Source organism: Nuphar pumila, chromosome 11 (assembly GCF_984573655.1).
Source record: "Nuphar pumila chromosome 11, dmNupPumi1.hap1.1, whole genome shotgun sequence".
NCBI classification, from domain to species: domain Eukaryota; kingdom Viridiplantae; phylum Streptophyta; class Magnoliopsida; order Nymphaeales; family Nymphaeaceae; genus Nuphar; species Nuphar pumila.
Genome location: NC_143259.1, coordinates 14,799,750 through 14,825,969, shown reverse-complemented (window position 1 = coordinate 14,825,969; position 26,220 = coordinate 14,799,750). Strand labels below are relative to the sequence as shown.

At 41.1% G+C, this 26,220-nt stretch overlaps 1 protein-coding gene across 4 annotated transcripts in view; it reads right to left on the bottom strand.

Annotated features, from left to right (window-relative positions):
• The window catches only part of LOC149822074 (AMP-dependent synthetase and ligase family protein), a 146,683-nt gene that overhangs the window by 84,738 nt on the left and 35,725 nt on the right, over positions 1 to 26,220 (bottom strand). For all 4 annotated transcript variants that reach the window (XR_016426194.1, XM_089981538.1, XM_089981539.1 and 1 more), the window contains exons 7-8: positions 3,073 to 3,148; positions 2,837 to 2,923 (exon numbers count right to left, since the gene is read on the bottom strand). Coding sequence is in view for 3 of the 4 variants with exons in the window: in XM_089981538.1 (XP_089837664.1) it covers positions 2,837 to 2,923; positions 3,073 to 3,148 (163 nt within the window). In the remaining variant the exon portion in view is untranslated. The remainder of the gene's footprint in view (positions 1 to 2,836; positions 2,924 to 3,072; positions 3,149 to 26,220) is intronic.

Here is a 26,220-nt window from a genome sequence, read left to right as displayed (position 1 = left end):
CATGCTTTATTTGAGAGTATTTAGGTAGCCATTGTGCTTTTTATATGCATCCAAGCTGAGGAGAAAGAGTCTCATGTTTTCTGCCATTTCACCATCAAAGTAAACTTCTCGTCATGTTTCCATATGGAACCACTTTGAGCGATTCAACTACAAAATTCCATTGAACTCTGCAGCAATCTTTGATATGTTTGCTTATTTTTAATGAAGCAGAGTGTTGCGGCTAACCTAGGCCTCAACATTTTGAGTTTCCAGGGACCAGATTTGAATTTTTAGTGATTTCTTGCAACTCATAGTGACTTGGTAAGCTTATTTGCTTCAGAGGTTATCATTTCTCGGTAGTGGAAGATGTTGGAATAGCCCAGTGACCTTCCCATGAAGCTTAAATTTAGTCGGCTTAGGTGACGCTGGCAGTTACAAGCGTTTGGCATGTTTTAACTAAGAGATGCTTCCTCAGAACTTGACTCCTTTGAGTTTAACACACACACACACACACACACACACACACACACACACACCTCTCTCCTTTTTTTTCTGAGAAAGCCATGAGTTTAGTTAAAGTTGTGTGTCAGTCACCTCATGGTGCAAGGTATTTGCATTCTTTGACTTAGTGAAGGTTAATTTGCATGCTGATTTTCTATATCTTTATTTTCCACAAAATTACAAAAAACATGTTTTGATAATTCAAGATTGTCCATAAAATAGAGATCTTCACTTCTATGGCCTCGCCCAATCGGCTTCCTAGACGGTAGATCCTCTACCTCAATCAAATGATTATTATTTTTACTTTTGTGTTCCTTTGTGTATGCACATTGATGTCTCTTGTAATCTTATGTATATGCCATTGATTGGCTTATGTTTTGTCCCGTTATAGACTAGTGCTTATGAACATTTAGGCTCTTTGTAGTACGCACTTATGTGTTTTTATATTGCCTTTGGCATTTGTATTGTCCCTTATTGTAAGAACTTCAAAAAAAAATATTGATATGGGCCGGACCCGACCCGAGGCCACCGCCCCTCGCTGTCATTAAAAGACAGCGAGGCAGACAGGAGGAGGGTTACAACCCCCCCCCCCCCCCCCCACCGCCTCTCGCCCTCTCGTCTCTTTGCAATTTCTCTCTCGCTCTCTCGTCCCCGACTCTTTCCCTCACCGACCCTCTCGTCTCCCTCTGTCTCTCTGTTTCTCTCTCTCTCGCTCGTCCACTGTCACCGACACAGGCGACCCCCGACAACCCGCGGCCACCGGCGACAAGCTCCTCTCCGGCGAGCTTCCTCCGAAACCCCCCCCCCCCTGGTACATCGGCGCCTCCTCTTTTCCCCGCTTTTCCTTTTCTTCTCCTCTTTCGTCTCTCTCCCTCTCTTTTCCCCACGTTCCTCGGTTACGCAGGGAGGGGAGGGCTGAGCCACCTCCCTGCTGCCCTAGGTTACAGGGGAGGGGTAAAGCCCCCTCCCTGCGAGCCCTTTTAGCAAGGGAGTGAAGCCCCTCCCTGTGTCGTGCTGGGTACGGGAGGGGTCGATTCCCCTCCCGCTGCCCTTCTGGCTGCAGGGGAGGGGCTGAGCCCCCTCCCTGCTTCCGTTACTGCAGGGGAGGGGCTAAGCCCCCTCCCTGCTTCTGTCACGGCAGGAGAGGGGTCGAGCCCCTCTTCCTTGCCCCTTTTTGTTGTTCCAGCAGGGGCCATCGGCCCCTGTCCTGTTTATTTTAGCAGGGGCTGCAGGCCCCTGCCTCTTTTTTATTGTTCTAGTAGGGGCCATCGGCCCCTGCCCTTTTTGCTTGCCAACAGGGGCTAATGGCCCCCTGTCCTTTGTGCACGAGCCTATACCCTTGGCAAACAGGCCCGGGTAATCTTCGGAAACTACATCGCGATGGGGATAGATCATTGCAATCGTTGGTCTTCAATGAGGAATTCCTAGTAAGCGTGAGTCATCAGCTCGCATTGACTACGTCCCTCTTTTGGCGGCAAGGGTCATTTGGCCCTGCCCCATCCTTTTTTCGAGTCAATTGGGACGGTTGGCCCCAGCCCTATGTATCGGAGAAGTCGAGTCTTCTCCTTGCTTTTGCTTTTGTCTGGGTTGCATGTTAATATCGCATATTTACAGCTACGATGGATCTCACTTGCGCTCTGCAACCCGAGCCGTCAATCGTGTACATCCGGAGACGCTAGCAAGCTCGTAACTCTCCAAGGTAGGGGAAGATTGTACGGAAGACTTGGACAATTGAATTAAGTTCAATTAAACTAAAAATGATCATTAAATGAATATATATATATATATACAAATATATATATTTATACGAGTATGCACTTCACTCAAGGACGCGGTTTCGCGATCCTTGCCCTTTACCTTCTATCAGTCTTTACTTGCCCTCCAATGTTTATCATATCTGACACAGGATCAAGTCCATAAATATTTTTCGCTCTTTTAGTTCCAAACATGAATTCACTAATGTAACACAACATGGAACATGGATCACCTGAACTATATATAAGCAGGACTTTGCTTCTAAAAATGTTCATCCACGTAGTAAATTTATTCATATTAATGTCAAATGTTTGGAACTGACGCTATCATCTGAGCAGAAACCAATATTGTCATCATTTATCATGACCATCTAATAAACAATAAAAAAAAGTCTTGTCCATCAGTAGCACACATCCTATATCAATCATGTAGATCAAAGATTCAATTAAAGACTTCAGTATTTGTCAAACATCTGATGAATGAGATACAGAACGAAAATGTGGATAAATCCCATTGCAGATAATCTAAGTGTGAAAAAAAAAACACAATGAAATCAAAACAAAGAACCAAAAGCAATAATCAACAAACTTGTTACTCATACCTCACCTCCGGTTTGGAAGACCCAAGCAATATTTCCTGTCATGAAATCAAGAAAATACACTTTTCCTCTATAACATCCAACAATGACCTGAAAAAAGAAACTATGTTTCAATGAAAAAAGCAAAGCAGCCTTCACTGCAGAAAGATTAGAAAACAGTATCGCAAAACATGAAACAAGATAAATAAAGATAGATAACACAGAAATGGGATGCATCAGAAAGTTTAGCTAAGACAAACCTGAGAAAAATCATCAGTAACCGCAGCAGAGCATTCTACTCTTCCCTCCAAACTGACCTCCCATAGAACCTGACCACTGAACCGATTTCATGGGAATTCATCAAATACCTTCTCAATTGAATAAAAAAGGAACTCCACTTTCAATGATGCCATACACAGACACCTTTATTAAACATGCCTATTACAAATCACAATGAATAAACAAACTGTGATTGTTGGTCTAGTGACCAACTTTCACAGGAATCAAGGAAGAAGTATTCTCAGGTGAGAACCACAAATAACTTGGACTTTCTCATGTTTCACTAAACTTGAGAAAGTGTTGTGATTGTGATTTGCAATCAAAGGAAGCTGAGCAAATCTAAGAATCACTGGTGTTGCAAACGTGTCCTCAGGGTAGTTAATGGTTTTAATTACTCAGCTAGTGTAAAGACACGTGTTTTAAAAAAAAAAAGAATTGTTTGGATCCAGGTTGGATGTCGACATCCAGCCCCCCCCCCCCTCTCGTTAACCTATTTAAACCCCCCAAGGGGGGGGGGGGGGGGGTCTTTTTTACAAAACCTGACCCCAACCCTTTTGTCTCTCTCTCTCTCGCACGCCCGACCTCGACCCTCTCGTCTCTCACTCCCTTTTGTTATCTCTCTCCTGCCTCTCTCCCCTTGTCTCCCTCTCTCTCTCACAACGACCCTCCTTTTTTCCCCGACTCTCTTTCCCCCACTCTCACACTAGAGCCTCGTCGTGTCCGGACCCTAACACACCAGCACCCTTGTCTGGAGCCACACTCTCGCAGGTATGTCGCCCTCCCTCTTTTCTTCTCTGCTTTTTGCTGGCAAACCAGAGCCACCAGCGATGGTGGCTCTGGCTCGCCAGGAGAGAGGGTGTCGAGCACCCTCTCCTTCTTCCCCTGTTTTCTCATAGGAAAGGGGGCTGCTGGCTGCTGTTGTGACCTCTGGGTGCCGACCAGGTGGGGCGGCTGAAGCGCCGCCCACCTTCCTCTCCTGTAACTTCCCTGTTGCATTCGAGCAGTCGACCCCCCCCCCCACACACACACACACACACCTCTCTCTCTCTCTCTCTCTCTCTCTCTCTCTCTCTCTCTCTCTCTCTCTCTCTCTCTCTCTCTCTCTCTATTGCCCACGACAACTAAGAACCGACCCTTTTTTTTCTTCTTTTTCTCGGTGGTGGCAACAACGCTCAGTGCCGCCACACTACCGGAACCAGCGGCACCACTCGGGTGTCATTGTTCTTCTTTTTTTTTCTTTTTCAAAGGTGGCGACACCACTCGGGTGCCGCCCTCCCCCTTCTTCCCTGATTTTTTTGCTAGCAAACCAAAGCCACTAAAGATGGTGGCTCTAGCTCGCTGGGAGGGAGAGTGCCAAGCACCCTCTCCTTCCTCCTCTTTGGCGAAACCGCCAACAGCCTCTGGTTGCTGCTATTTTTTCGAGAAGGGGCAATCGGAGGGAGATGCATCTCCCTCCCGCCCCTCTGACCGAATAGAGGGTAGGCGCCTCCTATGTCTACCTCCTTTTTCTGGAAAGACAATCGGGGTTAGGCAAACCCCTTGTTTGTCTCTCCCCCTCTCACTGGGTTGGCAAGGTGGAGGGACCGAGTCATCTCGACCCGACACCCACCACTTTATTTCGCCGCCCAAGGCTGCAGCGGCGGCAACAAGGTTGTCGTTGTGCCAGCCTCGGTCCAGTTTCCTCCGAGTGCCCCAAATCGGGGTGCACCCTAGGACTCGAAATGGGCTCGACTCAACTCAATCGAGCCACTGAGCTGCCCTGTCTACCCTCCCTATGGCCTGCCTGGTCAAGTATCATGGGGTTGAACTCGGCTAGCACTGAGCCTAGCTCGGTCCAGTCGGCTCGAACTAGGTTCAGGTTTGATCCCTGCGACGCAATCGTCGTCACGATAAGGTTTTAATACCATCCTTTATGCAGCGCAACATAATGCTTTTAGCGCTCTTCACCGACACAACGATGTGACATGCTTACCAAGGCACAAGCCCTTAAAAACCTATACTCTACATCTTCAGCAAGTTCGACCATCTCCGAGGTAGGGGAAGTTTGCATAAGAGAACAAATGACGGGATACTTCTAACTTATACGTATTATATATATATATATATATATATATGCTTTTAACTCAAGAACACAGTTTTGTGTATTCTTGTCCATTTAAAATTATGTTATTTACTTTATCGTCGCACTGTTATGTGTTAAAATGTATCATATATATATATATATTACATCAATACCCGATAAGGGTATTTTTGTAATTTCACATAGTTGTTTTAGAAAACAACTATTTTCGTTTTTTGATAAAATGTAATTTTATTTTCTTATTTTTTATTTCTTTTTTTATTTCTTTTGAGGGTTAAAAGGGGCTCCAACCTTAGAGTCGTTGGAGCCCCCAACAGTCACAAATGTGACCGTTGGGGGCTCCCAACGACTCTATGGGAGCCCCCTTTTGGCTCTCCTTTTGAGGCCTTTTGGCCATCCCTTTGCTCCTCTCCCTCTTGTATAAATAGGGGTGAACCCCTTGTATATTTCTTATTCTTGAGAGCTTTCTCTCTTCTCAATAAGAGGCTTTTTATATTGTTGCCTTCTTAAGGGCTTGTGCTTGTATTGTCCCTTTGTGGACTTGTGATATTGTCTCTTTTATTCATTGTTGTAAGTGCTTGTATGCACTCTTTATATTTGCGCAATATCTCATTACATGGTATCAGAGCCACTCAATTCTTGAAGGAAAGGTGTGGTTCGTGTATCTCATATTTAGTGGATATCTTCTCACTTCTTGGCAACATCATGGAGGCAAAGATTGACTTATCTTTCAAGCTCAATGGAAAGAATTATATGATGTGGGCATCGGCAATGGAAAATAATCTCAAAGGAAAGAAGCTTTGGGGTTTTGTCATGGGTACCATTCCGGAACCTAAGCTTATGCTTACAAAGGACGAAGAAGGTCAAGAAAATGCTCTTGAAGGAGATGCTCGCCTCAAGGCCATTGAAAATCATCAAAAAGAAGTGGAAGATTGGGAAAGCAATCACGCAAAAATCCTTGTGTGGTTTATAAACAATGTTGAGCTTAAGGTATGTACTAATATAGCTAAATTTCGTAGAGCCAATGAGGCTTGGTCCTTTATGAAGGGTATGTATACCCAAAAGGATCTTGCGAGAGCATACTTCTTGCAAGAAAAGATTAGAACCACCAAGCAAGGTGATTCTAGCATTCAAGACTATTATAGTGCCCTAAACCCACTATGAGATGAATTGGCTCTTTTGGAAGCAAAATGGGTTTCTATGAAAGATATTGATTTAAGGCAAAAACAAATGGAACAAGAGCGATTGTTTCAATTCCTTTTTGGGCTACGTCCCGAATTTGAGCAAGTGAGATCCTCACTTCTCCATAGATCTATATGTCCTCCTATTGAGGATGCTATTGCCGAAATCACTCAAGAGGAGACAAGGCTTGGCATGAGTAAGCATGTTGATGAAGTCCTTGCCGTATCAAAATCGGGTAACAATGTTAGCACCTATAAGCCTCCTCATTTTGGGAAACAAGGAAACTACAATGGAGGAAGAAAAATGATTGTTTGTCATTATTGCAATGAGTCGGGTCACATTAAACCCACTTGTCCAAAGCTTATTGGAACCTTCGAGCCTAAGGTGGCCTCTCTTGAAGAAATCACCACCAAAGAAGATGAAGGCAAGAACAATGACATCAAAGAAACTCTTGGACAAATATCTATGGCTCTCCAACAAATACTAAAAGTTTCTTCCTCCACATCGAGTGCGGCTATTGCCTCGACATCATCACCCGGTACGTATTCTTGGATCCTTGACTCCGAAGCTTCTTTTCATATGACCCCTCATGAAAATGCACTTATTGATGTTTGCACCAATTCAAAGGACTCTTGTGTCTCTACGGCCGATGGAACCTTTTGAAAAATTTCAAGTATTGGCTCTTTTAAAGATTCTCAAAAATTTTGTGTTCCAAAAGTAAGAGTTGTTCCCAAACTAAATTTAAACCTATTTTCGGTTTCTCAAATTGCCGACCATGGATGTGAAATATCTTTCTCGTCTAATGGTTGCTTTGTGCAGAATCTCCGGTCCGGGAAACGGATTGGGCAAGGCCATAGAAAGGGAGACCTCTATAATATGGACCATCTCGATCTCCCTACAAATTAGTTTTGTTCTTATGTCCAAGAAAAAAACATGGAAATTTGGCATAAAAGACTTGGTCATCCAAGTTATTCTAAAATGTATCTCTTTCCTTTTGAAAACAAATTTTATAAGGAAAAAGAAATTAATTGCAAAGATTGCATTTTTGGAAAAATGAAGTCTATTCCATTTCCAACTAGAACTTTTCTTTCATCAAGACCTTTTGAATTGGTGCATTCGGATGTTTGGGGGCCTTCTCCGGTTGGGGCTATTCATATTATGTTATGTTTATTGATGACTTTACTCGGTATGTTTGGATTTATCTTCTTAGTCATAAATCGGAAGTATTTACTTTCTTTAAAGATTTTCATAAAAAGGTTCAAAATCAATTTCAAAATAACATCTATTTTAAGATCCGATTCCGGTGGCGAATACTTATCTCACGAATTCCAAAACTATTTGACCCAAAATGGCATTTGCCATGAAAAGTCATGTCCTAGGACTCCCCAACAAAATGGCCTAGCGGAAAGGAAACATAGGCACATTATAGAAACCGCTAGAACATTACTTGATTCTAGGAATATTCCAAAGAAGTTTTGGGCCAAAGCCGTTCTAACCTCAACCTATCTAATCAATAGAATGCCCTCTTCTAAGTTAAAAAATGCTTCTCCCTATGAAAAACTCTTTAAATTTTCACCTGATTTCAATCGTCTTCGTATTTTTGGTTGCAAATGTTTTGTCTTATTACATAAAAGAGATAAGTTATCTCCAAAAGCAATTGAATGTGTTTTTCTAGGATATGGTGAAAATAAAAAAGGGTATAGATGTTATGATTTTAAGAATGATAAACTATATGTTTCAAAAGATGTAACATTTCTAGAAGAAGAAAACGGTTTTGATAAAATAGAATAAACAAATGAAATTGATTATATATTCTTATATGATCTTATTGATGACATACAAGAAGATTTTCTTGAAAACATAGACGATACACGTGAGGTATCTCCTCTTGACATAACACCCTCAAATGATAGTGATCCAAATATAAATGTTCATGATAGTGATATAAATGTTTACTCAATAAGAAATCAAGAAAATCCTATTAGTGCCCTCGAAAAATACTCTCAAATTTCTGAATTCACTGAGGAACCACAAGTTAGGCATTCTTCTAGAATATCAATACCCCCAAATAGGTTTGTATCCTATGATTCCTTAACCCCCAACTATCGGGCATGTATAATAACCCTACATTCTTATTTTGAACTGGCTCACTATAATCAAGCTAAATCTATACCACATTGGGTTGAAGCAATGCAAGTTGAACTAAATGCTTTAAAAAAGGCCAATACTTGGGAAATAGTTAATCTACCCTCACACAAAAAACCTATTGGTTGTCGCTGGGTCTTCAAAGTTAAAACTAAAAGCGATGGATCCTTAGAACGATATAAAGCTAGATTAGTTGCTAAGGGATATTCCCAAGAATATGGCATTGATTATGAAAAAACATTCGCTCCCGTAGCTCGAATGACCAGTGTCAGGACCTTAATAGTTGTCGCATCAACCAAAAAATGGCCTATTTATCAACTTGACGTAAAAAATGCCTTTTTAAATGGAAGCTTAAGTGAAGAAGTTTACATGGATCTATCACCCGGAATTAATATTAAGCAAGGTCAAACACTTTGGCTTTTAAAGGCATTGTATGGTCTTAAACAAGCTTCTAAGGCTTGGTATGATCGTTTCAATGATATCATGATAAAGTTAGGATTTCACTCTTGTTATACTGACACTGCTCTTTTTGTTAAACATGCAGGTTCTAGTATCGTAATTTTTTTGCTTTATGTTGATGATATGATTATCACTGGGAATGATCAAAATAGTATTATTGTTGTTAAAAATATGTTAAAAATAATTTTGATATGTCTGATTTAGGTTTTCTCAGATATTTTCTTGGAATTGAATTTGCATATTCTCCTAGAGGATATATTTTGTCACAGATGAAGCTTGCTGCAGATATATGTTCTAAGTCTGGGATTTCTGATGACAACAAAGTAGAGACTCCCGAGGTTATTAATGTCAAATTACGGTTGGAGGATGGGGTTCTTGTGGAAGATCCCACACATTACAGACAACTCATTGGGTCTCTTACCTATTTAACCATCACCAGACCAGATATCACTCATGTGGTTCACTCAGTTAGCCAATTTCAGCATACTGCTACAATTGTGCATATGAGTGTTGTTCTCTGAATCATCCGCTACATTCGGAATACCATCAATAAAGGGCTATTTCTATCATCCTCTTCTTCCTTGAATCTTCTTCCTTATACTGATGCCAATGGGGAGGTAATCTCAATGATCGAGTCTCAACTACTGGTTTTTATGTCTTTTTAGGGAACTCTTTGATTGCCTGGCGATGCAAGAAGTAGCAGAAAGTTTCACTATCATCCACTGAAGTTGAGTACCGGGCTATGGCAACCACGACAATGGAGCTTGTATGGCTTCGCAGTTTGCTTAAAGACATGGGAGTTGATATTACCGAAGCCTCAAAACTATGTTGTGACAACAAGAGTGTCATCTATATTGCGAGCAATCATACTTTTCATGAGCGTACAAAACATATCGAAATGGATTGCCACTATGTTCGTGACGAATTCTTACGAGTAACCATTGCTCTTCCATATGTCACTTCAGAATATCAGTTGGCGGACTTCTTCACTAAAGCTCTTCTGGCTCCTCGCTTCATGTTTCTTCTTGGCAAACTTCTCGTCATTTCCCCGTAAAGTTTGAGGGGGGTGTTAAAATGTATCTAATATATATATATATATATATATATATATATATATATATATATATATATATTACATCAATACCCGATAAGGGTATTTTTGTAATTTCACATAGTTGTTTTAGAAAACAACTATTTTCGTTTTTTGATAAAATGTAATTTTATTTTCTTATTTTTTATTTCTTTTTTTATTTCTTTTGAGGGTTAAAAGGGGCTCCAACCTTAGAGTCATTGGAGCCCCCAACGATCACAAATGTGACCGTTGGGGGCTCCCAACGACTCTATGGGAGCCCCCTTTTGGCTCTCCTTTTGAGGCCTTTTGGCCATCCCTTTGCTCCTCTCCCTCTTGTATAAATAGGGGTGAACCCCTTGTATATTTCTTATTCTTAAGAGCTATGTCACAGGGATTCGGCTAGCAGGGTGCCGCACCCGCGTCGACGCGACTCGATGCGGGTGCGGCACCGGGTGTGGTCAACCCGATCCTGGGTGCGTTGACCGCACCCAGGATCATTAAGGTCCATTTTTTTTTTTGGATTTTTTATAAAAAAAAAATTGCCCAAATGGGCTTCGAAATTTTAAAAAAAAAAATTATGCTGACAGTCTGTCAGCAGCTGTTCTGTCAGCTGCTGACAGCTGCAGCAGCTGTCTGTCAGCTGCTGACAGCTGCAAAATTTGAAAAAAAAAACCCGCCTATTCCCCCGACCCCCTTTATATATATATATATATATATATATATATATATATATATATATATATATATATATATATATATATATATATATATATATATATATATATATATATATATATATACATATATATATATATATTACATTTTTGCCCCTACCGCACCCCCGCACCCGAGTTTTTTGGAAGTGCCGAATCCCCGCACCCGCACCCACACCCGCACCCGCACCCATGTGACATAGCTTGAGAGCTTTCTCTCTTCTCAATAAGAGGCTTTGTATATTGTTGCCTTCTTAAAGGCTTGTGCTTGTATTGTCCCTTTGTGGACTTGTGATATTGTCTCTTTTATTCATTGTTGTAAGTGTTTGTATGCACTCTTTATATTTCCACAATATCTCATTACATTATGTGCACAGACTATTGCTTACGCAATTTATTTAGCCGATGTACGGTTTCGTACATCATGCATTGCTTACGCAATTTGTTTAGCCAATATACAGTTTCGTACATCATGCATTGCTTATGGAATTTATTTAACCGATGTATAGTTTCGTACATCATGCATTGCTTATACAATTTATTTAGTCGATGTACGATTTCGTATATCGTGCATCACTTACATAATTTATTTAGCTCAATGTGTGGTTTCGCACATTCAACCTCACTTTATGTCATTTACTTTGTCATCGCGCAGCAATGTAAACAGGCTTATGCTTTACTATATATGTATTCTATATACATATATATAACCTTATAAGGTACACGTACTCCTGCTTACTTCAGATTATGTGTGTATTTAAAGACGCAGATGTACGCATCCTCGTCAAGTCTCTATTTTTAAAAGGGTTTCACATGCAAAATTTCAAGCTTGTCTTATTCGTCGTCTCGAAAAGCAAAACAAGTATTTGCTGTTTGCATTTTAGTAATTGAGTTTATTCCTCAAACCTGCGTAACGGAAAGGCTTCGACTACATAGCCCTAGGTTGGTACGTACGTTTAGCCCTTCTCTTTGGTATCTGAAATGACCCGGATATTCTCCGATCTAAAGTAAGGAACATTGAAATTTCTAAATAAATGTTGGGGTTTCTTTCCGAGAAACCAATATCCCTCTCACTGTAGTGGTACTATCAGACATGCACGGCATGTTAGTACTATGATGATTGGAGGGGAGGCTTAAGGTAACCTCGTAGCATGAAAATGCACGATTATTAGAAAAAAATCACATAAATGGTGTTGATCGCAATCACAGGAAAGATGCTCGATTTGGTTTAAAAGATTAGATCATGTAGAATGGGTCGTCAGTTAAAATAGAACCTAACATACTCATTCGTCTCTGTGGTTCTGTCAAGAGAGAGGATGGGATGATACAAAAACTCTGATCGACACGTTAATAACAACGCTCCTCGAGTAGCAATGGCTCGGTGTCCCCGGTCAACGGAGTTAGGGGACTGGGATACCAAAAATTATCCTAGGTGGTAGGTCTCAATGACTTCTACAGAAGTTTGGATGCATACCCTTGAACAAGTGACTTCTGAAGAATTCTCTCTCGGTCATTGGTCGTTCCCTTAGGAGTGGACTCAGCTAGTTGTCCGGGGTATTAAAATACATGGAATAACAAATCCTCGGGTAGTCTTATTTGTTTTTACATTTTCCTTGTGTGTATCCTCAGGACAGATAATTATCAAAACAAGATTATCATGCTCATTTTGCTTATTCTGAATTGCACATCATGAAAGGAACAACGTATATGTTAGTCTTGTTCTGAGTTTTGATATTTATGCACCTACCATATTTTTATAAGTCTGGCCTGTTTTGTGGGGTACAGGTGATTATTAGGTTAGTACGACATGCGATGGCGCGATGACTTGATGATATCGAGATTCTACTCTTTCTATGACATTTCATTCCTAAGCACGTTTTTTAATTTTGCATAAGGGTTTTTTTTTTTTAAATTTCTCTTTTGTATAAACTTTAATTATCAAAAACCTTGTTTTGAATCTATGTAGTTTCAATGCTTATACGGAGATACAAGTCTATTGTGTAAAGGAAAGTTTGACTGTAAGGCGCCCAAGGTCCATTGACTTATTATTTTAAACACTTATTTTCCACTGAAATGCCATTTTAAACTCTGAAAGATGATTGATTACAAAGCTTTCAAATTTTTCCTAAAAAGATACAAGTTTGGGATTTTGGGGCGTTACAGCTAGAGCATGAATAAGATGTCAATAATCAAATTGATATATTGATATGATTTAAAAGCAATTCTTTGCACTAATCAGAAATTATTTATTAAATTAACAAGAGGTATTTTCTTCATCAGAGGACTTTCCAATTATTCTTTTTGCTCCCTCAGATGTCTCTTAACAACACTAGAATTTGATTCTTACCCAAAATCCAATTGTATCCTAAAACATACATAAATTGAATTTACATGTTCATTTCCAGTAAGAGTTATTGCAAGCGGATCCAACCATTACATAGAATACATGAGATTCAGAACACTGCAAATATGAAGGCAATGAGTTGACTAGTCTTTATTGTTAAAATATATGTATATCATATATATGCTTACCATATATATATATATAGAGAGAGAGAGAGAGAGAGATTATTTCCTTTAATCCTTTGTAATGCCCACTAGGGGCAATTTAGTTTTTCCCTTTCCATATAAAATATGTGTCCAATAGAGTTATATTTAGTTTATTAATTTTTTTTTATTTTATTAAATAATGTAAAAAAGGCCCTTATTAGAGTCGTTGGAGGGGCTCCCAACGACTCTATGGGAGCCCCCTTGGGTCCCTTTTTGTGTATAAATATGGGGTCTTTACCCCATCTTTCATTATTGCTTTTTCTAGCATTTCAATAATAAATTCTTTATTATTTTTAAGTTCTCTCATCTTCCTTGTGTGTGATTGGTGTTTAACCTTTGTGGCATATTGGTTCTTGTCCATTAGAGACATTGTGCTTATGTGATTGTGGCTTCTTGTAGTCACTTTGTGACATTGTTTTTTAGCACTTGCATTTTATTTCATGGTATTAGAGCCCCTAGGTGTTTAAACTCTTTTAGGACTTCTTTCTTTTGTTTTTTAGTGTGATTAAGCTTCATACTCTTACTCTTGTTCGTCTTTAAATCTTCCGCAATGGCCAACAAAGATGCAAAGATTGACCTCTCATTCAAATTGAATGGAACCAACTATAGAATATGGGTAGCCGCTATGGAAAACAACCTCAAAGGCAAGAAACTTTGGGGATATGTATGTGGCACCGTTCCAGAACCACAATTAAAGCTCACCAAAAAAGAAGGGAATGAAAAAAAAAACTTTAGGTGATGAAGAAAAAGTCAAAGCTATTGAAGAATACCAATCAAAAATTGAAGATTGGAAAAGTTAGCATGCCAAAATATTGGCATGGTTCATAAATAATGTGGAGCTTAAGATTTGTGTTAATCTAGCCAAATTTAAGAAGGCAAATAAAACATGATTCATGAAATTTATGTAAACTCAAAAGGATCTTGCTAAGCATTTCTTTTTACAGGATAAGAGGAACTAAGCAAGGGTACATGAGTATTAGAGACTATTATAGTACTCTATCTCATGGGATGAGCTTACTCACGTTGAGCCACAATGGGAAGAAAGTATTATAGTCATAAGGCAAGAGCAAATGGAGAGAGAAAGATGTTTTCAATTTATTCATGGGCTTCGTCCCGAATTTGAACAACAAAGAGCATCCCTTCTTCATAGGGCCTCCACTCCTCTTAATAAGGTTCTTGTCGATTTTTGCCAAGAAGAAACTTGTTTGGCTCTTAAAAAAAGATGTTGATGAAGTCCATGTGGTATCTAAACCGAGAAATAACATGCAAACATAAAATGTAAAGCCCACAAAAAAACGGTGTCAGACACGTGCTAAGGTTGGTCCGCCATGTCGAACCCGGATCTGAGCCCGACCCGACCCGAGCCCGACCCCGGCTTCTCGAAGGATCAAGAGTCTACATCTTTAAAAGATGCAGGCTGGGCAGGCGAGGGGTAAAACCCATGCCTCTTTCTCTCTCCTGTCCACCTCTCTGCCTCCCGTCTTCTACGGCCACCGGCGGCCGAAGCCATCGGCGATCGTGTCGGCAACCCACCGGCTTTCCCTGCAGCGAACCCACCCCCCCCCCCCCAACCTCGCCGACCACCTTCCCATCTCTGCCTCCCGCTCCGGCAGCTCGGTCGACATCCCCGACGCCCCCTCCACTCTTTGTCGCCTTCCTTGCAGATGCCGGCAACCCACGACCAGGCTCCCCTGTCGGCCGACGTCCCCCTCTCCGGTAGCCTTGCTGGCAGCCCTGTTCCCCTCTGATAAACCCCCGATGACCCCCGAGCACTCTCCCTCTCGTCGCCTTTCCCGACCCTCCATCATCGGCGAGCACCGCCGCCAGGCGACAGCGCCACCACCATCGCTTCCCACTCCTTCGTCCTCTTCTTCTGTTTACCAGGATCGATGCAGGCAACCCTGTCGGTTGCCTCCTTGCCTCCCTCATGTGCTCTCGTCGGCGACCCTTGCCGGGTAACCCGCAATGTCGGCCGCCACCACAGGTAACCTCTTCCCCCTTTTGCGTATCTTCTCTCTTTTTTGTTTCCCTCGACCTTCCTGTTCTCTGATCGGTGGACCAGAGCCACCATTGTGGTGGCTCTGGGTCTGCCAGGGAGGGAGGTGTTGAGCACCTCCCCTCCTCGTTCTTTCCCCTTCTTCTCTCGTTCGGTCATCGACCTCTGACCGCCGGCAACGCCGATCGGGTACTTAACCCTTATCGGTCCTCTCCCATCCGGCAGACGGCAGGGCTGCCGCCTGCATCACCTCTTTTGTTTGGCAGAGGGCTCCCAGGAGAAGGCTCCCGGGTGGCCCTTGTGTTTTGGTCGGCAGGGTGGTAGGGGGCCCTTGCCTGCCTCTTGTTCGGGTAGGCCAGCAGGGGTCAAGCCCTTGTCGCCTCCCTTTCTTTTCCTCAACAAGTGTGCAGGGGTCGATCCCCAGTCACCTCCCTCAGTTCGAATGGGTCGACAGGGGCCAGCCCCTGCCGTCTCCTTGGGTTCCGGTCGATCGGCAGGGGTCGAGCCCCTGCCACCACCTTGGGCTTTCCAGGTGAGTCGACAGGGCAAGGCTGGGCCGAGCCCTGTCGCCTCCCTATTTGTCTAGGTAGACTAAGTCCCTGCCACCTCCTCGATCATCCGTGGAGCAACAGGGGCTCAGCCCTGTCGCACCTTCTGCTGAGCCAGCAGGGGTCAAGCCCTGCCAACTTAGACCCCCCCCGCCCCGCCGCTTCTCTTTGGGCAGATTGGCAGGTTCTGAGCCCTTGCCTCTGTCATTGTTCTTTGGGGGTTAACAGGGTGTCTCGCCCCTGCAAATCTCTGCTTTGCCTGCGTATTGACAGGTAGTCGAGCCCCCTACCCCCCTTTTTTTGTTGTTCGGGCATGCAGAGAGCAAGGCTCCCAGCCTCTGCCACTGCTTGTCGTCTGCAGCTAGCAAGGCCCTGGCAGGGTGCCTTTGTTGTTCCAGCAGGCAGGGAACTCAGGACTCCCTGCCTCTACTGCTCATTTGGAGGGAGTTGAGCCCCCTGACCTTTCTTGCTTTGTCCTTATTAATTATAACATACTAACGCTTTTACGCTCGCAGCTTGCACGACGGAGCCGGCTCGCTCTCCGTAGCTTGAGCCCATGCTTACCTACGCCGCAGACGTACGAGGACCCGCAACCCCTCAAGGTAGGAGAATGTTGCATAAAAGGACAATGAACGGACAAATGCTAAAATAAGAAAAGATAATTAAAAATATAAAGAAAGAGTTAATTATACATGTATATGTATAAAAATATATACGTATGTCTTTTAACTCAAGGACGCGGTTTCACGATCCTTGTCATCGTTACTTTCCCCGCACTTTACTTTTTTGTTGTCGTCGAGCTATATGTGCCTAGGCTTTTACTTTCTGCTTTTTATTTTAGTACTTTCCTTTATGTTGCCCTGCGCTTTATGCGCCATAGCTTTTTACTTTCTTTCCTGTTGTTGTCGCGCTTTATGTGCCCAGGCTTTTGTTTCGTATTTACTTTCTGCTTTTAATTTCTGTATTTTCCTTTTTGTTGCCCCGCGCTTTATGCGCCACGGCTTTTACTTTTTATCTCTTTTAATTTTTGCACTTTTCTTTTTGTTGCCCCGCGCTTTATGCGCCAAGGCTTTTCTTTCTGACCTTTCTGGTTTTTACATTGTTGATACTCTTCTACTTTGTGTATTACTTGCTTGCATGTTTGTTTAACCGAGGTACGGTTTCGTACCTCGTGCACTATCTTGCGTATTTGCTTGTTTGTTTAGCTGAGGTACGATTTCGTACATTGTGCAGTGCTTTGGATATTCACTTGCTTGCGTGTTTGTTTGGCATAGGCATGGTTTTGTATCTCGTGCAGTGCCTTGAGTATTCTCGTACTTGCTTGGTTGATTAGCTGAGGTATTGTTTTGTACCTTGTGCACGGCCTACGAGGTTTTGCGCTCGACACACAGTTTTGTACTTTGGGGATCAATCGCACTTTATCGTCGCACTATACTGTGCACGAGTCTGCTTCTGCTGACTTGCACTTAGGTGCAGCTTTAAGTGTATTTCTTTTCGTTCATTTGTGCTAAAAGACATGATGCACAATAATGCACTTTGGTTCTCCAAAAAGGATGAGGTTTAGGCACAAACCTATTTTCAAAATATATAGTTTTGTAAAGCAGATTTCTAAAGTCTTTTGCAAGATAGCGGCTGGATCTCTCAAATCGATGTATTTGAGAGAAGTGTTCTACAGCTTCAGTTCATGTTTTCGATGCAACTCGGATGACCCCGTTTAGGGGCATGTGCATAGGATGGGCGAAGGTTCTACTGAAGAACATGCGTCATCGCTAGGCCGTTGCTACATCACCTCTGATGTGAGACCTAGTTATTGGGTTTTCTGGCCAAACTAAGATAGTTGGCGCATTTCCTTCCTTCGCGAGATTATTGCTGACGGATTTGCTTTGAGAAATCCATGCCCCTCTCCTCATAATCGTACTTTTAGTCATGTACGATATGTTTAGACTACGAGGACTAGGATGAGAGGTTTGTGGTAACCTCGAAATATGTTTTGGAACTTTATGGTAATCATGTAACCTTGATATTCGCCTAACAGGCAAGAAGCTCGTGACGGTCTAAAGGACCAGAGTATGGCAACTTTGAACTTGAATGGTTACATCGTGTACTTTGGCAAAGCAATGTTGTGGGGATTTTCTTTGAGAAATTCATACCCGTCTCATCGTGGTTGTACTTTTGAACAGGTATGTTGCGTACTACGATGAGTAGGATAAGAGGTCTATGTCTACCTCGAATGTGCATGGCATGTGTTTGAGACCACAAAATTGTAATATTTTCACCCTCACATTTAGTTGATCCCTTTTATCATGGTTGTACTTTTGAACAAGTACGTTGCGTATTGCGATAAGTAGGATGAGAGGTGTGTGGTTGCCTCGAACGTGCAATGACAAGTATAATTCACATAATGGTGACGTTGTGCCTTCACTGGCAAGATGCTCGAGTGAGTCAAAAGACCAAAGCATGTAGAACGGGACGGCGGTTAAGAAACCCCCGTCGTGCCCGTTCGGAACGGTTCATCAAGAGAGAGGATGGATTGTACAAAACTCTGATGGATATGCCATTAATGGTTATTTCAAGCAAATGACTCGGCTTCCCCAGTCATCAGAGTTAGAGAAAATGCTACAAAAGATAGCTTTCAGGTCACTTCTGTAGAAGTTCGAATGCATCCGCGGGCCACTTATGCCTTAAGGGATTTACTCTCTTGGTCATTGGTCATCCCCTTAGGAGCGGACCCCGTCAGTCATTGAGGATATCATAAAATACATAACATAATAAACCCCTAGATCGATCTCGATTGTTTCTACGTTTTGTGTCTTGTGCGTACCCACAATGGCCAGCTAATAATCAAAACAAAATATAACTTACTCACATTATTATGAGATGTGTGTGTTGTGACGTGAATTGCTTGTTTGCTCTGTAGTTCAACGTACTACTCGTTGAACTATGCACGTCTATTATGGCGTTGCTCTAGTTGGTTGAACTGCTTACGCAGTTCTTTGCTAGTAATAACTAGCTGCTCGTACTAGTTAAATGCTTATGATAATAGTATTATGCTAGTTGCAATATATTAGCATGTGACCTGGTTGAACTACTTGGTGCTTGTTGTAATGTAGCACTTGTTGGCTTGAGTCTCTTATGACGAATGTGATTGCTTACAGCTCGTAATCTACGAACTGTTTACAAATAGGACTAACGTAGTTGTTTGTCTTATAAGTTACCCACATCTTGTGATTAATATATAATTGTTGTTGTGTGATTGCTTATCGCGCGTAGCTTATAAACCGCTTGTGCAATAGCTTGCACCTTATGATTAATGTAGTTATTTGCCGGTAGGCTCAAGAATTCAGTGGTAATTGTATGCATTGTGAGCTCTGTTATGAATGTCTATCTTATTCAGTTACTCGGCTTACTATACTGCTTAGTGGAGTTAGTTACTCTCTACCTGTAGAGTTAGTTAGACTGTTATAGTTGTGTAATTTGCTTGTTTAGCACTTTGGTCATTATTGCTCTCGTATTTAGCTATTTGTTTTACTGAAGTTTTGTTTGTCATACTCGACAGCATGCATGGTTAGTTATGCTAGTTTTGTTTCTCCTGTTTAGTTTAGTAATTATCTTGCTTATTGTAGTCTTTGTTCCTTCTTATCTTTTGCACCCCTACTAGTTTTTCGCGAAACTGACCCATTTCATGGGTAGGTGGTGAACAGAATGATATAGCTTGTGATGGCACGATGACGTGATGAAATCAAGATGAAGCTATTTCCCTGACGTTTTGCTCCTAAAGACATTTTGGTAAAATTGGTAATAAGAGTATCTTTGAAAGTCTCTTTTTAATTAAACTATATTATAAAACCTCCTTTATTTGTTTTAATAAATATAATGAGTTGCAAATCTGTTGTACAATTCCTAATTATTGAAACTGCATTTTGAAACCATTTGCTTTCAATGGTGGTACGGAATTCGAAAATGAAAGTTTGCGTTGTAATGCGCCAAAAGTCAATTGACTTGTTATTTCAAAAACCCTGTTCTTCGCTGAATTATTATCTGATAAACGAATGATTTCAAAGGTTTTCCAAATTCTTCTAAAGGTTACAAGTCCTGGATTTTGGGGCATTACATAAAAACTTTCACACTTTTTAAAAAATAACAATGGTGGAGGAAAAAAAATTGTTTGTCACTATTGTAATAAAACGGGACATCTTAAACCCGATTGTCCTAAGCTTAAAAAGAAGGTGACTTCCATTTGAGATAATTCAATCAATTCAAGTGAAGAATCAAGAAGATATAGAGACATAAAGGACTCCATTGCTTAACTTATGGAAAATCTCTAACAATTCATGAGAAACAACTATTCCACACTTTCTACCTCCGTTGTCGTGGTCTTATCAACTCTCAGTATGTCCTCTTGGATCTTTGATTCGGGTGCCTCATTTCATAAGACTTCAAATGCATCTCTTTTATCTAAATCAAACCTTAATTCTTTTAAATCATTTGTTTTCACGGCCAATAGAACATCATTAGATGTTAAAGAAATGGGAAACCTTTAAAAAAATTAAGCAAACCTAAAGAAATTTATTTTTCAAAAATTAAAATCATTCCAAAACTTAAATTTTTTTCTTTATTTCTCAAATAACCAATTTTGGATGAATTGTCTTTTTTCACCTACCAATTGTTATGTGCAGGATCTACGGTCCGAGAAGCGGATTAGGTAAAGGCCATAGAAGAGGAGACCTATGTTATATAGATTTTTTGTCCTTGTCATCCAAATCATTTTATAATCATGTTCAATATAAAGATGTCACTTGGCAAAAAAAAAGCTTAGTCATCCTAGTGTCTCTAAGTTGTATCTTTTTCATTTTTTGAAAAAATATATAATGAAAAAGAGTTTACATACAATGATTGTATTTTTGAAAAAATGCATTATCTTCCTTATCCACATAGCAACTTTGTTTCTAAGAGACCATTTGAATTAGTGCATTCGGATGTACGGAGACCGACACCCGTTATGTGTAAAGGAGGATATTCATATTATGTTGTCTTTATTGATAATTTCACTAGATACACTTGGGTTTACTTTATTAAAAACAAATATGATGCTTTTTCTATTTTTAGATAATTGCATATCCTTATTCAAAATCAATTTCAAAACAATATACAATTTTTAAATCTGATTCCGAAGGAGAATACATGTCAAATGAATTTCAAAACTACCTTAAATAAAACGGCATTATTCATCAAAGATCTTGTCCTAAAACTCCCCAACAAAATGGCCTTGCTGAAAGAAAACATAGTCATCTTATTGAAACAACAAGAACTCGTCTTATTTCTAAAAATATTCCAAAGAACTTTTGGGCCAAAGTTGTTCTTTCCGCAATTTATAGTATAAATAGGATGTCATCCTCATCCATAAAAATGTTTCTCCCTTTAAAAAAATATTCAAAAGATTAAGAATTTTTTGTTGTAAATGCTTTGTTCTTTTTCAAGAACAAGATAAACTTTCACCAAAAGCTCTTAAATGTGCTTTTATTGGCTATGGTAAAAATCAAAAGGGATATAGGTGTTAGGATGTTAAAAATAACAAGCTTTATATCACAAGAAATGTGACTTTTCTTGAAGAACAAAATGGATTTGAATCTCAAAAACCCAAGGAAGATGTTGATTATTCTTTTCTCTTTGATTTATTACCTAGAAATGAGTCTAAAGATTCTAATGATACTATTTATAATAATGTTTGTGAAGACAATTTTCATCAAAATGATGAATTGCTTCATGAAAATGATAATTCTCCTAATGAGAATCCCAATGATATCCATGTGCATACTCGGCGAGAGGGAAATGAACATCAAAATGCTTTTAACATGTACTCACAAAACATTTCCTTAGAAGACCAAGTAAAAGAATCCTTGCCTAGGCGATGTAGGAGTAGTAGACCTAAAAAAATTGTCATATGATTCCTTTTCCCCAAATTATAGAACTTGTCTAATGATAATCAACTTCTATCACGAGCCTTTCAATTTTAAAGAAGCCAAGCCACATCGGCATTGAATTGATGCTATGAAACCTGAATTAGAAACATTCAACAAAGCTAACACTTGGGCAATTATAAGTCTCCCATTATGAAAAAAGGCTATTGGATGTAGATAGGTTTATAAAGTCAAAACTAAGACTCATGAGTCATTAGAAATATACAAAGCTAAGTTAGTTGCTAAAGGATATACACAAGAATATGGAATTGATTATTAGGAAACCTTTATTTCGGTTGCTAGGATGACTAATGTAAGAACTTTAATAGCCTTAGCATCTATTAAACAATGGTCTATATACCAATTAGACGTCAAAAATGTTTTTTTAGATAGGGACCTATCAAAAGAAGTCTACATGGATCCTCCGCGGAGCCTTGAGATTGAGAAAGAAAAAAAATTAAACTTACTAAAGCTCTATATGGTCTTAAACAAGCTTCAAAAACTTGGTATGATCACTTTAGTAAAGTTGTTCTTGATAGTGGTTTTACTTTTTGTTATATTGATAATGTTCTTTTTGTTAAGAATGTAGGTGATCACATAATTATTTTATTGTTATATGTTAATGATATGATCATCACTGGGAATGATAAAAAGGGCATTGAGTTTATTAAAAATGTTTTTAAAATAATTTTGGTGTCTGACATTGGATTTCTAAGGTATTTTTTAGGGATTGAAATTGCATATTCTCCTCGAGGATATGTTATGTCTCAAATGAAGCTTGCATCAAATATTATTGCTAAGTTTGGCTTAACTGATGAAAAGAAAATAAAAACTTCAGAAGTAATCAATGCTAAGATGAGAGTCAATTATGGACCTCCTTTAGAAGATCTCACTCCTTATCGTCAATTAATCGGAACTCTAGCATATTTGTCTATTACCAAGTCATACATTGCTCATATTGTACACAATGCAAGTCAGTTCGAAAATGCTCTTACTACTATTCACATGGCAGCTGTCATGCAAATTATCAGTTATCTGAAGGAAACCATAACAAAAAGGTTATTCTTATCCTCTTCATCTCTAAATTTAATTGCTTATACTGACTCTGATTGGGGTGGAAACCCCACCACAGGTTGTGTTTTTTTTTGGAGAATCGTTAATTTCTTGGAGATGTAAGCAGCAGAAGGTTTCGCTATCTTCCACAGAAGCCGAGTATAGGGCAATGGCCACCACTGCAACTAAACTTGCTTGGTTAAGAAGTTTGCTTAAAGATATAGGAGTTATCGCTATTCCTTCGAAGTTATGTTGTAACAACAAAAGTGTCATCTACATTGCTAGCAAGCATACATTTCATGAACGGACAAAGAACATTGAGATGGATTGTCATTATGTTCAAGATGAGTTTTTACGGGGCACTATTGAACTTTCATACGTCACTTCAGAGTACTAGCTTGTAGATTTTTTTACCAAAGCTTTACCATTCCCTAGATTCTCGTTTCTTCTAAGCAAACTTTCGATGATCTCACCGTCATTTTTTAAGGGGGGGGATGTTAATATATATATATATATATATATATATATATATATATATATATATATATATATATATATATATATATATATATATTTCCCTTAATCCTTTGTAATCCCCCACTAGGGGCAATTTAGTCTTTTTGTTTTCGTATAAAATGTGTCTAATAGAGTTATTTTTTTGTTCTTTTTATTTTTATTTTTTATTTTTTATTTTTTATGATTTCATTAAATAATACAAAAGGGGCCCTCATTAGAGTCGTTGGGATACCCCCAACGGTCACAAATGTGACCGTTTGGGGGCTCCCAATGACTCTATGGGTCCCTTTTTGTTAATAAAATATGGGGTCTTCGCCCCATCTCTCCTTAATGCTTTTTCAAGAATTTCAATAATAAATTCTTTATTATTTTAAAGTTCTCTCCTCTTCCTTGTGTGTGTGTTTGGTGTTTGCCTTTTGTAGCATATTGTATGTTGTCCATTAGAGACATTGTGTGTAAGATCCGTGAAAAAAAATGGATTTGGATCCAGACCCAACCCCCCCCCCCGGTGCTTCTATTTAAGCACGAAGGGAGGGTTCCCTTTATACGCTTGGGAGCCCCCTCTTTTGTCTCTCTCGTTCTCTCCCTGAGTGACCCCGACCCCGATCCTTACCGACACACCTCACCCGAGCCCCTCCTCACGTCGGCAGTAGCAGACTCTCTCCCTGGTTCCCTCTCTCCCCCTGTGTTTGCCCCCTCTCCTTCCATCTCTCGCTCACTGAAGACGCGACCCCTCAGGTACGCTCCTCTCTCTCTCTCTCTCTCTCTCTCTAGTCGGTCGGCAGGAGGCATTGACCCTCCTGCCGTCGTCGGTCCTTCAGACCGACTGGCAAGGGGTGACGCCCCCTGCCTTTCCCCACTCTATCTGTTTGCTCGGGCAGGAGTGTCAACGCTCCTGGCCTCCCCCTCGTCTCTCTAGTTGCTCGGGAAGGAGCACCAACGCTCCTGCCCTCCCCCTGGTCTCTTTGGTTATGCGAGCAGGCTGTCCTCTCTCTATTTCTCCGCTCTCTATTTCTGGAAAAAAATGGCAGGGAGGGGTGCCGCTTCTCCTGCCGTCTCCTCCCTCCTTTTTTTAGTCAACAGACAGAAGTGATGCCCCTGCCTCCTCTTTTTGGTCGGCAGGCAGGGGTGACACCCCTTGCCTCCGCTTTTTAGCCGACAGGCAGGGGCTATGCCCTTGCCTCCTGATTTTAGGCAGGCAGGGATGACGCCCCTACCTCCTGTTTTTCGGACGACAGGCAGGGGCAATTCCCCTGCCTCTTGTTGTTTTTCGATAAGCAGGGGTGACGCCCCTGCCTCGCCTCCTCTTCTCTGTTGGCGGGCAGGGGTGACGGCCCCGCCTCTCTTGCCCTTTTTGTCTCCCTGTTAACCCATGGTGCTAACCCTCATGTCCTCTCTCTCTCTCTCTGTTTAAGGGATGGGGCTGGGCTCGGCCTGGTTGTCGAGCCCACCCCAGCCCCTTGTGTTTGCAGGGTGGGGTCGGGCTCGGCCAGGTTGTCGAGCCCACCCCAGACCCTTTGTGTTTGCGGAATGGGGTCTAGCTTGGCCTGGTTGTCGAGCCCATCCCAGCCCCTTGTGCTTACCGGGTGGGACCGGGATCGGCCTGGTTGTCAAGCCCACCCCAGCCCTTGTGTTTTCGAGTTGGGATCGGGCTTGGCCTAGTAGTTGAGACCACCCCACCCTTTTCCCTTTGTTTTCTAAACCGAGCCCAACTCGGTTAGGGTCGAACCGACTCGGTTAGGACCGAACCGGCTCACTCACCCGAGTGAGCTCAGTCCCCTCCCTTTCCCAGCTCAGCACCCCGATTCTGGACTCGGCCCAGCCGAGTGGCTTGAATCAAGGTCGGGTTCGACCCCCGTGATACGAGCATGATTCTTTCTTTTTTCGCAGTACGACGAACCTTTGAGCGCACCCCATCGGCCCAACGGGCTCTACACGTGCACCGAGGCTCAAGCCACTGATTACCTACACCCAGAAACGTCAACATAGCCGACATTCTCCGAAATAGGGGGAAAGTTGCGCAAAGGACAATGGATGAACTAAATTAAGCATATAACAGTTAATCTGCAATAAATATATATATATATATACATATATATGTACATTTTTAACTCAATGACGCAGTTTTGCGATCTTTTTTTTTTCTTTGTCATTTACTTTGCCGTCGCACTATTACGTAGGCTACTGCTTACGCATTTATTTAGCCGAGGTACGATTTCGTACCTCGTGCACTGCTTACGCAATTTATTTAGATCGATGTACAGTTTCGCACATCGAGTATCACTTTATGTTATTTACTTTGTCGCCGCGCTATTACGTGCACATGCTATTGTTTATGCAATTTACTTGGCCGATATACGGTTTCGTACATCGTGCATTGCTTATGCAGTTTATTTGGCCGATATACCGTTTCGTACATCGTGCATTGCTTATGCAGTTTATTTGGCCGATGTACGATTTCGTACTTCGTGTATTGCTTATGCAATTTATTTGACTGTACATCGTACATCATGCATTGCTTACGCAATTTATTTAGCCGATGTACGGTTTCGTACATCGTGCATTGCTTACACAGTTTATTTGGTCGATGTATAGTTTTGCACATTGTGCATTGCTTACACAGTTTCTTTAGCTCGTTGTGTGGTTTCACATATCGAGTCTCGCTTTATGTCAATTACTTTACTGCCACGTTAAAATGTGCACAGGCATACACTTACTCTTAAAGACGCAGATTTGCTCATGCTCGCCTAATCTTTTAAAAAAGGGATTTCATGCAAGATTTAAATATTTGAAATATCCGTTTCGAAAAGCAAAAATCAAACTTTTGAAGGTTACGCATTCGCAATCGAGTCTTTCCC